The sequence below is a fragment of the Mangifera indica genome, chromosome 8 (assembly GCF_011075055.1).
Source record: "Mangifera indica cultivar Alphonso chromosome 8, CATAS_Mindica_2.1, whole genome shotgun sequence".
Classification (NCBI taxonomy): Eukaryota; Viridiplantae; Streptophyta; class Magnoliopsida; order Sapindales; family Anacardiaceae; genus Mangifera; species Mangifera indica.
The window spans coordinates 6,975,377-6,988,649 of record NC_058144.1 but is presented as its reverse complement, the minus strand read 5'-3'; the positions used below and the strand labels follow the sequence as shown (position 1 = coordinate 6,988,649).

At 34.2% G+C, this 13,273-nt stretch overlaps 3 protein-coding genes across 5 annotated transcripts; 2 read left to right on the top strand and 1 right to left on the bottom strand.

Annotated features, from left to right (window-relative positions):
• Positions 1-86: 86 nt before the first annotated feature.
• Positions 87-4,133, top strand: LOC123222408 (peroxisome biogenesis protein 22-like). Of its 2 annotated transcripts, none has more exons than XM_044645163.1 (8): positions 87-457; positions 1,402-1,638; positions 1,747-1,794; positions 2,492-2,548; positions 2,633-2,734; positions 3,338-3,403; positions 3,562-3,663; positions 3,766-4,133. In XM_044645163.1, the coding sequence occupies exons 1-8, from the start codon at positions 359-361 to the stop codon at positions 3,868-3,870; spliced, it is 816 nt and encodes a 271-aa protein (XP_044501098.1). In that variant the 5' UTR covers positions 87-358; the 3' UTR covers positions 3,871-4,133. The 2 variants fall into 2 exon arrangements, with proteins under 2 accessions (XP_044501098.1, XP_044501097.1); XM_044645162.1 differs by having other exon boundaries at positions 90-457; positions 2,492-2,551.
• Positions 4,134-4,690: 557 nt separating this feature from the next.
• On the top strand, positions 4,691-9,478 carry LOC123222525 (histone-lysine N-methyltransferase ATXR2). 2 transcript variants are annotated; one of them, XM_044645354.1, is made up of 15 exons: positions 4,691-4,858; positions 4,938-5,013; positions 5,215-5,300; positions 5,402-5,769; positions 5,857-5,969; positions 6,080-6,111; positions 6,896-7,044; positions 7,201-7,288; positions 7,659-7,698; positions 7,803-7,857; positions 8,033-8,102; positions 8,197-8,266; positions 8,759-8,835; positions 8,925-8,981; positions 9,153-9,478. In XM_044645354.1, the coding sequence occupies exons 1-15, from the start codon at positions 4,775-4,777 to the stop codon at positions 9,270-9,272; spliced, it is 1,485 nt and encodes a 494-aa protein (XP_044501289.1). In that variant the 5' UTR covers positions 4,691-4,774; the 3' UTR covers positions 9,273-9,478. The 2 variants fall into 2 exon arrangements, with proteins under 2 accessions (XP_044501289.1, XP_044501288.1); XM_044645353.1 differs by having other exon boundaries at positions 4,692-4,858; positions 7,650-7,698.
• Positions 9,479-9,859: 381 nt separating this feature from the next.
• Positions 9,860-13,032, bottom strand: LOC123223470. Its single transcript, XM_044646634.1, has 6 exons — positions 12,383-13,032; positions 11,933-12,038; positions 11,787-11,829; positions 11,401-11,421; positions 10,727-10,838; positions 9,860-10,287 (listed from the first exon to the last, which is right to left on the bottom strand). Exons 1-6 carry the CDS (start codon positions 12,659-12,661, stop codon positions 10,159-10,161), a joined length of 690 nt encoding a protein of 229 aa, XP_044502569.1. The 5' UTR covers positions 12,662-13,032; the 3' UTR covers positions 9,860-10,158.
• Positions 13,033-13,273: the final 241 nt, after the last annotated feature.

Genomic DNA, 13,273 nt, shown 5'->3' with positions numbered 1-13,273 from the left:
CAACGATTCCACCTAACTCTAGAATTGAAACTTCCCAATTCCAAATAATACCGCGCAACAAGACATAACCAATTAGACAATTACTCAAAAGTAATATAAACAATGAAGTTACGAACCCCAAAAATAAACAATAAAAAATAAAATGGCATCGCTCTAGAAACTCTTTCTCTTCTCTATCGTTGACGCAAAAGCACAAAGCGGTTTCTTTGTTTCTAAAAGATGCTTCCGTTTCAATTTTTAAAGCAATGAAATACCTGGAAAGGAGAGTCTAAAATCCCCAAGCCTCAAGCAACAGCATACCAACAGCAGCGCTTTTTCGTATTAGAAAAACGTCTTCATTTCAAGTCGTATTCAGGCAATGGCGGAGTCGTCTAGGGAAGACCTATTTCAGCTGATCAAACGTTTTGGAGCTTATCTCACTGTCAAGATGTCCAGTTTCTTCTCTCTCAACAACTTGGTACTTCCCCCTTTTTATCTCTCTTGGGTTTTTTTTTTTTTTTTGTCAATTGCGTTCAATCTATGGCCGATCTGAGATTGTTTGAACCGCATAATTATTCTTAATATTAATTTAATTTCTAATTTTAGGGAACATTGTTTAGTTAGTGATTAGTGGAACGATTTTTCCCTGAATCAACGACTATTTTTATATATTGCCTTTTAATTATGAAAATAAGTGGCCTTTCGCCTCAATTACTTATTGCATGCATTGGAGAAGACAGTGGCTTAAGATTATAAAGATCTTTGGTTGAAGATGATTGTATCGCGCATCTTGCAGAGGCTATCTGAATTCAACTTGAACCTATTCATGGTTGTGGACGAGTTAGGGTTTCACTTATCTTGATGAATTTTTGAATTGGATTAAGTTCAATCTGACGTATAGTTGATGTGTGTGTGTGTGTGTGTGTGTGTATTCTACTGGGATGATGTTATGTAATACTAGTACGATTGGTGACCAGCACCGGGTCTTTGGGCAGCTAATTGTGAACCAGCCTGGTGAAGCTTGACCCAATTCCTGAAAACCGCCCTTGAGCCAATATAAGCATAGAAAATTTAGTAGAAGCTGCTCTTAGGTCTGGATGCATAGCATGCTTTCTCCCAAAGATCTTTCTAAACCATGAAGTGTAATCTTTCTAAACCATGACGTGTAATTATTGGAGTCTATTACATAGAATTTACATGATAATACATAAATTCAACCAAGATATTGTTTTCATCCTTCTAGATAACAACGGAAAAGAAGTTATTCAGACAGTCAGCCTGTTACCTTTCAATTTGTTTTCTGAAGCTTTACCTTTGATCTTTGATTCTTTTTTTTTTTTTTTTTGGGTTTTTGGTTAGGAACAAGGAATGCACAGATTTCAGATTGTTATATTTGGAGTTCTGACAGTTTTTCTGATGCAGGATTCACGATCAGTCGGGGCTATTGCAGGGCTTGCCCTTGCAATAGTCTTTACCTGGCGGATGTTTAGATCACCTAGTGGACCTCAAAGGAGGCCACCAAAACGACAAGCTCCTACAACCAGTAATTCAATTGCCAGCCCTCAGTCTAATACGACTCTGATACCTGTCGGAATTAGTTCACCACCTGAAGATTTAAGAGCACAAAATGTTGTCGATGAGTTCTTTCAACCAGTAAAGGTAAGCATATATCACTTTGTGAAAAATGAATATTTTTGTTCGTATTGAGATGGTTCATCACTCATTTGTCGTTTTTCCCCTAAATCTTTTTCCATTACTTTTGTTCAGCCAACTTTGGGGCAAGTAGTTAGGCAGAAACTAAGTGAAGGAAGAAAGGTAAATTTACATATCCTATCCGATATGTTACATATAATATCAGGTTTCTTAATGCATTTCTGTTATATGCTGGGTAGGATTTGTTAAGTGAAATCTGAAACCTGTCTTGAATTGAGTGTAGGTGTTTACTGTATTGATAACCTGACCGATAGGAATGTTAAGATAAGTATTATTATTAATTTAAAAGCTTATTGTTTTGTAATTAGAAAAGAGAAAGGAATATGAAAATATCTTTGGAGATTTGAATACTTCTTCATGACAATATAGATTGCTTGAACCTTATGTTTAAGGAATATGAAGAATACCATCCTAAATCAACTAAATGCAATAACAAAAACCTAATAAGTCATTGTAGATTCAAAACCCATACAGCAAATCACTAAGCAAACAAATTACCACCTATAAAGCTACTACTTGGAAAATTTAATAGGATGAATTATAGATGACTAAAGTACCTTCTGGGCCTTATCATATGTTTGAAGGATGTATTATGCCATTGTGCAAGCCATATGTATAGGTTTTTGCTTCAATAGAATATGTTGTTGCTACCTATGACATAGATGTTTGGGTGTTCTGGAATTTAATGCTTATGAAATCAGTTAACAAAATGCTTTTTTTTTTTTTTTTTTTGCAAAGCCATATTGGAGTTTTCTGACTCACAGCAAAACTTAATGCATTGATGACTAATTTTGTTTAGGTGACATGCCGTTTGCTTGGAGTAGTCCTTGTGGAAAGCAGTCCAGAGGAGATCCAGGTGGTGAGAATCTTTTTCCTGTCTGCTCTATACATGAAATAGAGTTCTAGTAATGATTAACTAAATTCATTTTATTATGTGCAGACCCAAGCAACCGTGCGGTCATCTGTGCTGGAGGTTCTTTTGGAGATCACGAAGTTTTGCGATCTCTATCTTATGGAAAGAGTACTTGATGATGAAAGTGAAGTGTGTTTAAACCGTATTCCTTACCATAATCTTGTTATCTTTCTTCTATACCATGTATATGGTCTTTGTGTTGTTTTCATAAGTAAAAGGCTTTTACTAATCCTTTGATAGTTTTATGCTTATCTGTGGGATAACAAATTGCTAATACTGTACTGATCCCGTTGTTAACCTTTTAGCATTTTCTTTTTTTTTTTTTTTCAAAATATTTTGTAAAAGAAATTTGGGATGATCAGTTGATGTAGAAGTTTATAGTAAGAAGGCAAAAAATTTTGGTGTATAAGCTGCCTGACCTGAGTTACAATTTGTCAAAACTACCTGGAAGTGAAACTCATGCTCTTACACTCAGATAATGAGTTATAATTTCTCATTCCAAGATGGATTATTTAACTTCTAAATTACATAGTTTTGAGGGTCTTTCTTAATACTTGGCATGCAATTGTAGATCTGCACAATCTATGCTTTCATATTGAAGGTCTAGGAACATTTTGGTGGTCATCTTAAGTGGCAGTTCCTTGAATAATCTATTTGCTAGCTGGCTGATTTTAGTTATTTTAAACTGTCATATACTTTTTGAACTGTTACATCCCGACCTGTTGTCTGCAGAAAAAGATTCTTGTGGCTTTGGAAAATGCAGGAGTTTTCACTTCAGGAGGTTTGGTGAAAGATAAGGTACATGAACTTTATAGTTGAAAGTTTTAGGCGATGAATTAATATAATATAAGAAAAAGTTTGTGGTAGATATAATCTTGATACATGGTTAAATGTTTTTGATCAATTACCATTCCATATGTTGATTATGTTTGAGTCTCACTAAACTGTATATGCAGGTTCTCTTTTGTAGCACAGAGATAGGGCGGTCATCTTTTGTTCGGCAGCTGGAGCCAGATTGGCATGTTGACACAAATCTTGAAATCATTTCACAATTAGCTGTATGCTTTCAATTCTCAACTACCGTTTTCTAGATTTTGTTCTGCCTTGGTATTATTATATATTCAGTCTACTTGATGTTTGTCATCTGATTTTCGTTACAGAGATTTATCAAATATCAACTCTATGTTTCGCCCACCAGACCTGAAAGAAGTGCTTCAAACGTTTTCAGTTCTCCGTCATTGGAACAGTTCTTTGGATGTTTATGACAGTAGAAGCAGTAAAATTGTAAAAACTCTCATCTTTTTCTCTACATGTATTCCGGCTCAGTAGAAAAATTATCAGGCACTGTCCTGAAGTTGATGGGTCTGAGATGAAGAGAGAAGGCTTCATTTGTTTGAAATCTGTGAAATAGGCTTTGACAACTGGAAATCTCATAATTATGTCTGTAGTTGATATTGGTTAAAGAGTATGCTAATTATCAACAATAATTTTGGTGTCCAATAATGCAGTTGTTGTGAATTTATCCTTCTATCAATGTTAGTCCTTTTCTTAATACAAAACTCCACGGAGACGAACATGTAAAAGATCTTGTAAAGTCGTATGAAGAAGTACATGTCAACAGAAGTGTCAAGTAGGCAGCTATAACAATCGAGAATGACAATGCTGACGACAAGCAATTGGAAGATTTAAGGAAATGCTTTGCATGTGTAATTGGTTGATTTGCTCGGGGGCATTTTCGTCCATACAATAATAATAAAGCGATAAAATTATGTACAAATAATATATATAATAATAAAATATTATCATATTATTAACTGATTATTAGTTATTTTCTTATACAAATTTAGGATCCTTATTTATGTAAATAGTATTATTTACACTAAAATATGGTTGGGAAACTCTCCAATTTGGGTTTTTATTATTATTATTATTATTATTATTATTATGATGTTAAAAATATTATATAAAAGATATTATATTTATTTTATAAAAATAAAAATTATAGATAATAAAATCATGGAGCCAGTAATTTGTGAAAGCAACACTTTCATCCCTGTGCAGCTGTGCTACTAATAGAGTAATTGCGGTGAAACTTTTGTATTCAAGCATTTTCTCCTCTCAGGGCAAGTATTGATTGCGGCGTCGCATGCAAAGCAAACCAGGGGTGAGATGGAGACTGTATGCCCAATCGACGAGAAGTGCGCAAGTCAAGTTTCTGCTCTTCTTCAACCGCCTTCAACTCTCCAAGCCCAGGCAATTCCGTTTCTCTGCTTTTCTTTTTTCTTATACGCTATTTCTTTCTTCCTTTGAAACAATTACAATTTATTTTCAGGAGTATTTTGACAACCTTATATCAACTAGACCTGCCCATGGCATCAAAGTCCGTCAAAATACGCACCTTGGAAAGGGTACGCTTTCCTTAATACTTAGTGTCTCTCTCAGTTCTCAGTCAAGTAGCCATTTGATGAGCTTTGTACTTTATCCATTTATATCATCAGAAAAAGAAAGATCTTTTTGCTTATATAAAGCTAATATATAATTGAAATATTTCCAAGGCCTACATATAGCAAACATCCCAAAATCTATCTTATTGTTACTAATGGCCGCAGGTGTGTACGCTCAATTGGACTTGAGAGAAGACGAACTGGTTTTGAAGGATCAAATGCTTTTCGGAATTCAGCATTCTTCAAACAAGGTCTTCTTACTTTATTATAAGCATCCTTTATATTTTTGTTGGTTCATCTTCTCTCGAGAGTTTGTGTATTTACTCCAATAGTATTCATTTCCGTGTTTCAGGTAGATTGTTTGGTGTGTAGTTTCTGTTTCCGATTTATTGGCTCTATAGAACTTCAAATTGGGAGGAAATTATATTTGAAAAGTCTAGGTGTTTCTGCAAATGACTGCTGTGATATGGAGACCTCTTCACAAGCTTCAAATAATTGTTGTGATACTGATTCATCTGACATGGAAAATGAATCTGAAATGAAAAATCATCAAAATTTGGAAAATTGTGTTTCCACTAGTTCAAATGTTAATATCTCTCTGCCTAAAGGAGTTGTGGAATCATTGATGAATGATGAATTTGCATTGCCTTACTCCAACAAGTTTCCCTTGCCTTCAGCTGTTTCCTGTCCTGGAGGATGCAAAGAAGCATACTACTGTAGGTGAGTGATTTTAGTATCTTTCTTATGCAGTCAAAATTCTTATGGAACATTTTTTTTTTTTGGAGTAATGTTGTGAACATGGTGCAGCAAATCATGTGCTGAGACTGATTGGGAATTGTTTCATTCCATACTTTGCACTGGGGAGAGGTCCGAATCACCATCTAGGGAGGCACTTGCTAAGTTTATACAGCATACTAATGGTACGGCTATGACATATTGGGTTTTTGCTAGATAAAATGCTTTTATCAGGTGAATAGTGGTTTCTACTTTGTCACTTATATTACTTTGCTTTTTATTTTTTCTTTCTCAGGAACAAATGATATTTTCCTTCTAGCTGCCAAGGTATGTTCTATCCTATATATGTTCACCGTTTGTGGATTAGCTATCACCAGCTCAAAATTCTTAATTTTTACTTATAGAACGAGCATTATAGGTACTCTTCTCTGAGTCAATAGGGAACCCACGAAATTTAAGGAAACTGCACCTCAGTAGGGTCTGCTACCACTTTTTTACCTTTCTCTTCCATCTATGGCACTTGTCAAGTAGACCTTCCATAGTGTGAGAGGAACCAGAGAGAACAGGACTGATAAATTCGTGGAAAATGCTGGAGACAATGACCTCAATATTTGAGTGTTACATGATATTTGATTTGATGCGAGAATTTACTAATGCTAAAAACTTGCATAATTTTTTTCATACATGGAAAGGAAATTATCCATTTTGTTTTAATGCCTGGAAATTGTAATGAAAGAGAGCACCTCATGCTTTTGTGTACTGTTGTTCATCTTGTTGAAGTCTATATGCAATACTTGAAAGTATTTTGCTAGATGTTCATAGAATTTCTCCGCATCCATATGTCATTATGATTCATGTAGGGTGCTAAACATGATTTCCAATGCATTCTTAATTGATCTAACTTGACTTAGTTTTGCTCAAGGAAATTGCAACAGAAGGACAAAATGTTATATGTTAAATGTTCAAATATCGTAAAACTAAACTCTGATGCATAATGCTTTACAAATTCATATACATCTTAACATTTGAGTGTCTAGAGAAGCATCTTTAATGCTTATATTTCACATAGACCCAGTCTTGAACCAAGATATTCCCTCCCTCCTATTTTCAGGCAATTTCATTTACCATTTTAAGATATAGGAAACTCAAAGCAGCACATCTCAAAAGAGGAAAATGCATTTCACCTGATGCTTTGGATGGTTCTGACTTGTCTTTACTTTTGGAAGCATGGAAGCCAATATCTTTTGGATACAAGAGAAGGTAATTACTTATTAATGCTACTTCTATATATCACATCTAGAAACACGTTTCCTCACCAATGTTAGGTGCTTTTCTGCTGGATCTATGTATCTGTATACAAAGTTTTAAATATTTGAAGAATATCAGGAGACTCACCTGCACTTCTCATTTTTGTAGGTGGTGGGACTGCATTGCATTACCAGATGATGTGGATCATTCTGATGAAGCTTCTTTCAGAATGCAGATAAAGGAGCTTGCATTTACGGTAGGACCATGTAATAAAGAAAAGGCATTTGAGAAAAAACCTGATTGAACACATTATCTCCTTTTAATGGTCTGTTCAAATACCGATGGAAGATTAGAAATATCAGTGATCCAATCATCAATTTATATGGTGCATTAAAATTTACAATTGTTCTTGCATACTCAAGACAATGTTTACTTCTTATTTCTCAAATAAACAAATGCTTTATTTATCTCCCAAGGTTCTTTATACTTTCTAGTATCTTTGTCGAATTTAATGTCATCAGTTGCTTCCATCAGTTGTTGGCCGTTATAAGATTATAAATAAGCTACAGTTGCTTGTGCCAGTGTGTGAAACTCTTTGTCCATTTTAATTTTTTCAGTCACTGCAGCTCCTTAAGGCAGCCATCTTTGACAAGGAGTGTGAAGCATGTATCCTTTCTTAAGTTTTGATTCAATTGGAAAACTTCTTTTGAAGTAGTATTGTTTCTTACCACTTCTAAAATTTATTGATGGAAGTCCTTGATTCAACAAAGTATTCTCCCTTGATATCTATGGGCATATCATTGGCATGTTTGAGCTTAATAATCTGTAAGTATTGCAATTCCAGGCTTTGCCCATGTCTTTTTATTTTTGTTAATTAATAGAGTATGCACACAAGAAGACCTACTGCAATGCACATTTAACGAGTATGTTGTGTCCTCTCCATTTATACATGTTATTTACGTAGGGCTTCAAATGATAATTTGAAGTTCTGTATTTGCAGTGATTTGGTTGTAGCATCTCCAGTGGAGGATTTCTTTTTGTACATTGATGATCTCCCATATGCCAAAAAGGTCAGAATGCTTACATTATTTATTTCTTTATTTCTAAATTTTGTATGATAAATGATTCTGGGTGCTGACACCATTCATTATATCATTTGTGCAGAAAGAAGCTGAGTTAATTACACGGCCAATTCTTGATGCTCTTGGTGATGACTATTCAATTTGTTGTCAAGGTATGTAATTGAAATGAAGTTTCATGTCTGTTCTTGAAATATATAATATATAGACTATGCAGTAAAAAGCCAATAAATTTATTGGCTTTTTAGTGGATACTCAAAAGATAGGACATCACAAGGTATTTGTATACAGCTTGAGACATACTACATTGGTCGTCTGAATGAATAATATGATTGAGCTGCAAGCTCAACCATCATTTTTGTAACATGATTGTTTTCATTTATATGGTAGCTTGCATTTCCTTATGAGTGAATGTATTAAACTAAGAATAAGATTTATGGCTGCTTGGTGCATCTTCTTTCTCATATTTCCCTGTATTTGAATAAAGTTTACCAATGCTCTCATTACTACTAAAATTTTTTCCTTTGCCATTCTACTTTAATTTCTGGAAGGTTCTCCCATTATTTTTGGAGAAATTCCTGCATCCCATTAACCTGCATTCCATTAATTTAGCCCTATATTTATTTGTTTCTTTTATTTTGCATTAGGGACTGCATTCTTTCCTTTGCAGAGTTGTATGAACCATTCCTGCTGTCCTAACGTGAAAGCATTCAAAAGAGAGGAGGTATCTGGTTGTATGCCATGAGGGGGATTTGGGAATTATTAATTTCTTTCATGATTCTGTATCTCATCCCTTTTGGTTCTCTTTTGCAGGACAGAGATGGTCAAGCAACAATTATTGCACTTAGACCCATTTCTAAGGGAGAAGAGGTACTTAATTGATTCAGTTGATGCAACTTTTACTTTCGTAGTGTCTTTATCTTCTGTTTGATTAAGAATCACCAATGATCTACACCTTGGAAGTATCACATTCTAACACGATTCATTTACGGAATTTCCATTTTTGAGCAAAGATCACTACTAAATAATGGGAACTTGCAGGTTACTATTTCATACATAGATGAGGACCTTCCTTACGAAGAGAGGCAAGCTTTGCTGGCAGATTATGGTTTCAAATGTAGTTGTCCCAAGTGCTTGGAGGAAGAACCCCTAATCTGTTGAAGTGCCCAGTAGAAATGAATATGCATTTTAGGTCTTAGGACTCATTAAAATATTGACTATTACAGATCCATTTGCAGATGCCCGGGTACTATCTTGACATCAATTTTTCCAAATCTGCTAGTTAACTTGCTCATGGCTGCTTTCAGATTGTATTGTATCTTTTCATTTAATTGATTATAGCATGAAAGAAAAGAAAGTGTGTCCAATACGAGGGAACCCATTCTTATTTTATAATGGGATTTAGCCCCTACCCAACCAGATGCTCTTTTATCTTTAAGTTAAAGACCTAAAAGAACAAAATAATAATGATAAAAAGAATTAAGAATTAGGTTTATGTTAAAAATCGTTTCAATTACAAAGAAGCGATCTTTTTAAGCATGGCCAAGATAAGTCATCAAACGAATAATTACCAAGTGAATTAAAGGAAGTGGCTTGCCCTTATTTGATTTATAAGAAATTAAATGCTATTTATAATCATTCATTCCCTTAGAATGTGGAAGTCACCATGCTGTGATCGGGAATTAATAAATCACGTAACAGAGAAGAATGAGAGAGAAAGAGATTTGCTCCATAAGAAACAGTAGAAATGAACTTTCAACAAATTTTCATTAATCTTTCCTATGCCACAGTAGATTCTTCTTTATATAAATTCCATTTGTTTCTGCTGTTGACATTTGGTAGCCATATAGGCGTTTACAAAACAAATAAGAAACTTTCACATAGGCTACTTGTCACCTTCACAAAATGAACTTATCAGCAAACAAAAATTTACACGTATACAAAGTCATTATTTGTCATTTACAGCTTTTCAATTCTAAAAGTTTTGCCTTCAGTTCAGATGCCTCTGTTGCCTGAACCTGAATATAAATATAATCATAGACAAAATCTATTTTCTCAATTTAAGATACATGCCCAAAATGATAGCCGCCTCAGCACCAGCAACACCAAGAGTCGTAAGAATTTTTGCTGCAGAAAGCAGTGGCTTCTGTGTAGGAATTGCCATAAGATTGTTTGTCTGTGATACAATAGAAAAAAAAAAGCAATCACTTGTCTGAAAATCTGGGCATGCATGTTAGAATTTTATTTTAAGCTAGCAAAGAAAATTTCTAAAATATTTTCATGCATTTATATTGAATTCTGTAGGATCCTGGTGTAGGGTCAAGTTTATCCTACTAGTATCTCAAAACAACCGAGTATTGTAGAATGACTCTTAACAGAATTAAGCAAAACTATATTCAACTTTTCAACAAAGTAAATCACGAGATGGTTATAAACAATTATTGAGAAAATAGGTCAAGGCGGATACTAGTGTTTAATTTTAGATGTAGGATCAACAGCACAATGATGCATCCAAACACTTCCTCTATGTGTTTTAATTACAAATGGAATGCTTTGAAGTGTTAAGACACACAATTTCAACAATATAATTTCTACAAAGCATACCAGTAACATACCGAAATAGGTTGCTTCCAGTGCTTCTTAATTCCTTGTAGGTGTCCCCTACCAACAACAGCAACCACTGAACTATGCTCATTAGCAACTCTTAGCAATGTTGATGACATGTACCTGAACAAGCACACAAGTAATTGAGAATATGGAAATCAAATAATATGCCAAGTAATGTAAGAACGTAAGAACACAGTGAAGCCAGTAATTTCATGAATTAGGAGAATTAAGAATACTGATAGTAAAGTTACAATATTCAATCTCTAAAAGTAATTTATCAAAAGCAAGTAAAAAGTGCTCGACATCACCATAGCTATTAAAAGTGAGTTTTTAATACGATCATTACTAAGGATAATAAAAACAAAATTAATGTACAAAAACATATAGAAGATACATATCGGGTGACTTTTCACAAAGTTTCATCGAATGGACAATATTAAGTATTTGTATTCCAAAAAAATTTCAAAAACTTCTTTCATTGCCAGATAAAGAAAACCATCAATAAATCATTGGTAAAAATGATAAGGCATGTACATTGGTATCAGACCTTGAACTGGCAGATATCATGAATTGAACCCGTATGGGAGCTAAACTATTTTTTTATTAATTAAGAAACAAAGAAAAATAATTAACTGAAAGGAAAATGAAAGAATTCTATGCAACAATTAGTCAAATATCTTACCTGTACTGGATGATCACCAAGTATCACCTTGCCACCGTACTTCATTGCTTCTTCAAATGCTACACGAAACTCAGAACCAGGAAAAACCTTGAGCTTACTGGCAACCCAAAAGAAATTCAAGGAATAAATTATATTTTTTAATAAATGAGACAATCAATTGATGAGAAAAACAACAAAACAAATAGACAGCAGCAAAAATTAAGGAACTTGCCTTGGCAAGAAACCAAATGTAAAGTATTCCAAATATATTATGCTTCTTATTGTACATTTCTATCATTTCTCTCACGGTGGGTACCTGGTGAGCTATACATAAGTTTAACAGCCAGATGGAAACTTGAAAAGGAATTTTTTATAAACTGAGATAAAAACCCTTAGATCCTGAGGACTAAGGATAGCCACTGGACTTGAGCATAATTCCAAGAAAACAGCCTGCAATGAATGAAAACAGATTCACAAATGTAGACTTACTTCCAAGAACAATTATAAGAAAAAAGATTAGCAGAAAAATATATTTCCATAGCAGGTTGCTAACCTGCAAAAAATGACCCATCCATGAATGAAGTGTAATTGAATTTTGAAAAAGAAAGCACCCGTGGTTTCAAATATTCAATTATTCCTTCCAGTTCTCTGCATGATTCCTGCAACCATATTAAGTATTATCATTTACCACAACCAACAAGCAATATCATCGGTCATAAAATCATACTAGACCAATCACATTACAAGAATATAGGTGACAAATTGATGGATGAAACTTGCATAACATTGTTAAGTTGCCAAAACACATTGTTCTAAAAACCTAGAACTCCCCTGAAGTATAATATTCTTCTCTTCTCATTTCGGTTTCTAATCCATCAACTTTATTCTAAGACAACTGAATCTAGTTCTAACTGAATGACCAATGTTTAAGATAATAAAAAGATTAAGCAAATCAATTAACGTAATAAACCCAATTACAGATATAACCTAATCAAATGATCACCTTGGAAACATGAGCAGTTCCAACAACAAACACATCGCACGTACCGCCTTCCGCGCATGACTCGCAAGTGAGGAAAACCACACTCTTCAAGAGTTCCTCAGGCAATTCCCTCCTTGTCTCCTCCGAAAAGGCATTGCTCGAATCTTTCACCTCATCACCATAACAAACCACACTTTCGCCAAGACTAAAAACGCTTTCACTCAGTGCCTCAACGTTATCAGGGTTCGGATTCTCGATATGAATATAATCCTCTCCGGACTCCGGCGGTATCGGTTCCATGGAAGGGAAATTCGAATTATTAACTGTGGCAGACGGGTTAAATTTGTAATTCAATGAGGGAGAGAATCGTCCGTAGCAATAGCACGACGGACGGACGTACAGAGATTCAGGTTCTGGCAGTGATAAAGAAATAAGAACGGGGTAAATCGAACGAGTTGTTTGGGGTGAGTGGGCAAGCCAAGAAATTCATAAATGAGCATTTGCGTTAAAAAACATGCAAAAGATGGAGTGTGGGCAACTGACATTAACTGACGTGTAATCAAGAGTGGCCTCCGTTATTGCGGCAAATGTAGGCCGAGAAGAAATCACCGACCATCGTGGCAGTTTCAATTTGACACGACACCACTATTTACCTCTTTTTCGCTTTTTAATGGATGCTATACAAATTTAAGTATTAATAATAATTCATTTAAAAAATAAGGTATCACTTGATACTAAAATTATTCGTCCAATTTTATTATTCCAAATTATAGAATTAATACAATAACATAATATATCACACACACACACATATATATATATATATATATATATAATTTTAAAAAAATTTATGATATTTTTTAAAATGATAATATATCAATAAGAGTTTTTATTATTTATTATTTTATTATT

What these genes read in the sequence shown, in the direction of transcription:
- LOC123222408 (XM_044645162.1), top strand. Translation starts at nt 359, where the DNA reads ATGGCGGAGTCGTCTAGGGAAGACCTATTTCAGCTGATCAAACGTTTT. An exon ending in TCTTCTCTCTCAACAACTTG is followed by an intron (nt 458 to 1,401) that starts GTACTTCCCCCT and finishes TTTCTGATGCAG; the next exon opens with GATTCACGATCAGTCGGGGC. An exon ending in GTCCAGAGGAGATCCAGGTG is followed by an intron (nt 2,552 to 2,632) that starts GTGAGAATCTTT and finishes TATTATGTGCAG; the next exon opens with ACCCAAGCAACCGTGCGGTC.
- LOC123222525 (XM_044645353.1), top strand. Translation starts at nt 4,775, where the DNA reads ATGGAGACTGTATGCCCAATCGACGAGAAGTGCGCAAGTCAAGTTTCT. An exon ending in CTTCAACTCTCCAAGCCCAG is followed by an intron (nt 4,859 to 4,937) that starts GCAATTCCGTTT and finishes ATTTATTTTCAG; the next exon opens with GAGTATTTTGACAACCTTAT. An exon ending in CCATTTCTAAGGGAGAAGAG is followed by an intron (nt 8,982 to 9,152) that starts GTACTTAATTGA and finishes GGGAACTTGCAG; the next exon opens with GTTACTATTTCATACATAGA.
- LOC123223470 (XM_044646634.1), bottom strand. Translation starts at nt 12,661, where the DNA reads ATGGAACCGATACCGCCGGAGTCCGGAGAGGATTATATTCATATCGAG. An exon ending in GGATGGGTCATTTTTTGCAG is followed by an intron (nt 11,830 to 11,932) that starts GTTAGCAACCTG and finishes CATTCATTGCAG; the next exon opens with GCTGTTTTCTTGGAATTATG. An exon ending in TTGGTGATCATCCAGTACAG is followed by an intron (nt 10,839 to 11,400) that starts GTAAGATATTTG and finishes GTGCTTGTTCAG; the next exon opens with GTACATGTCATCAACATTGC.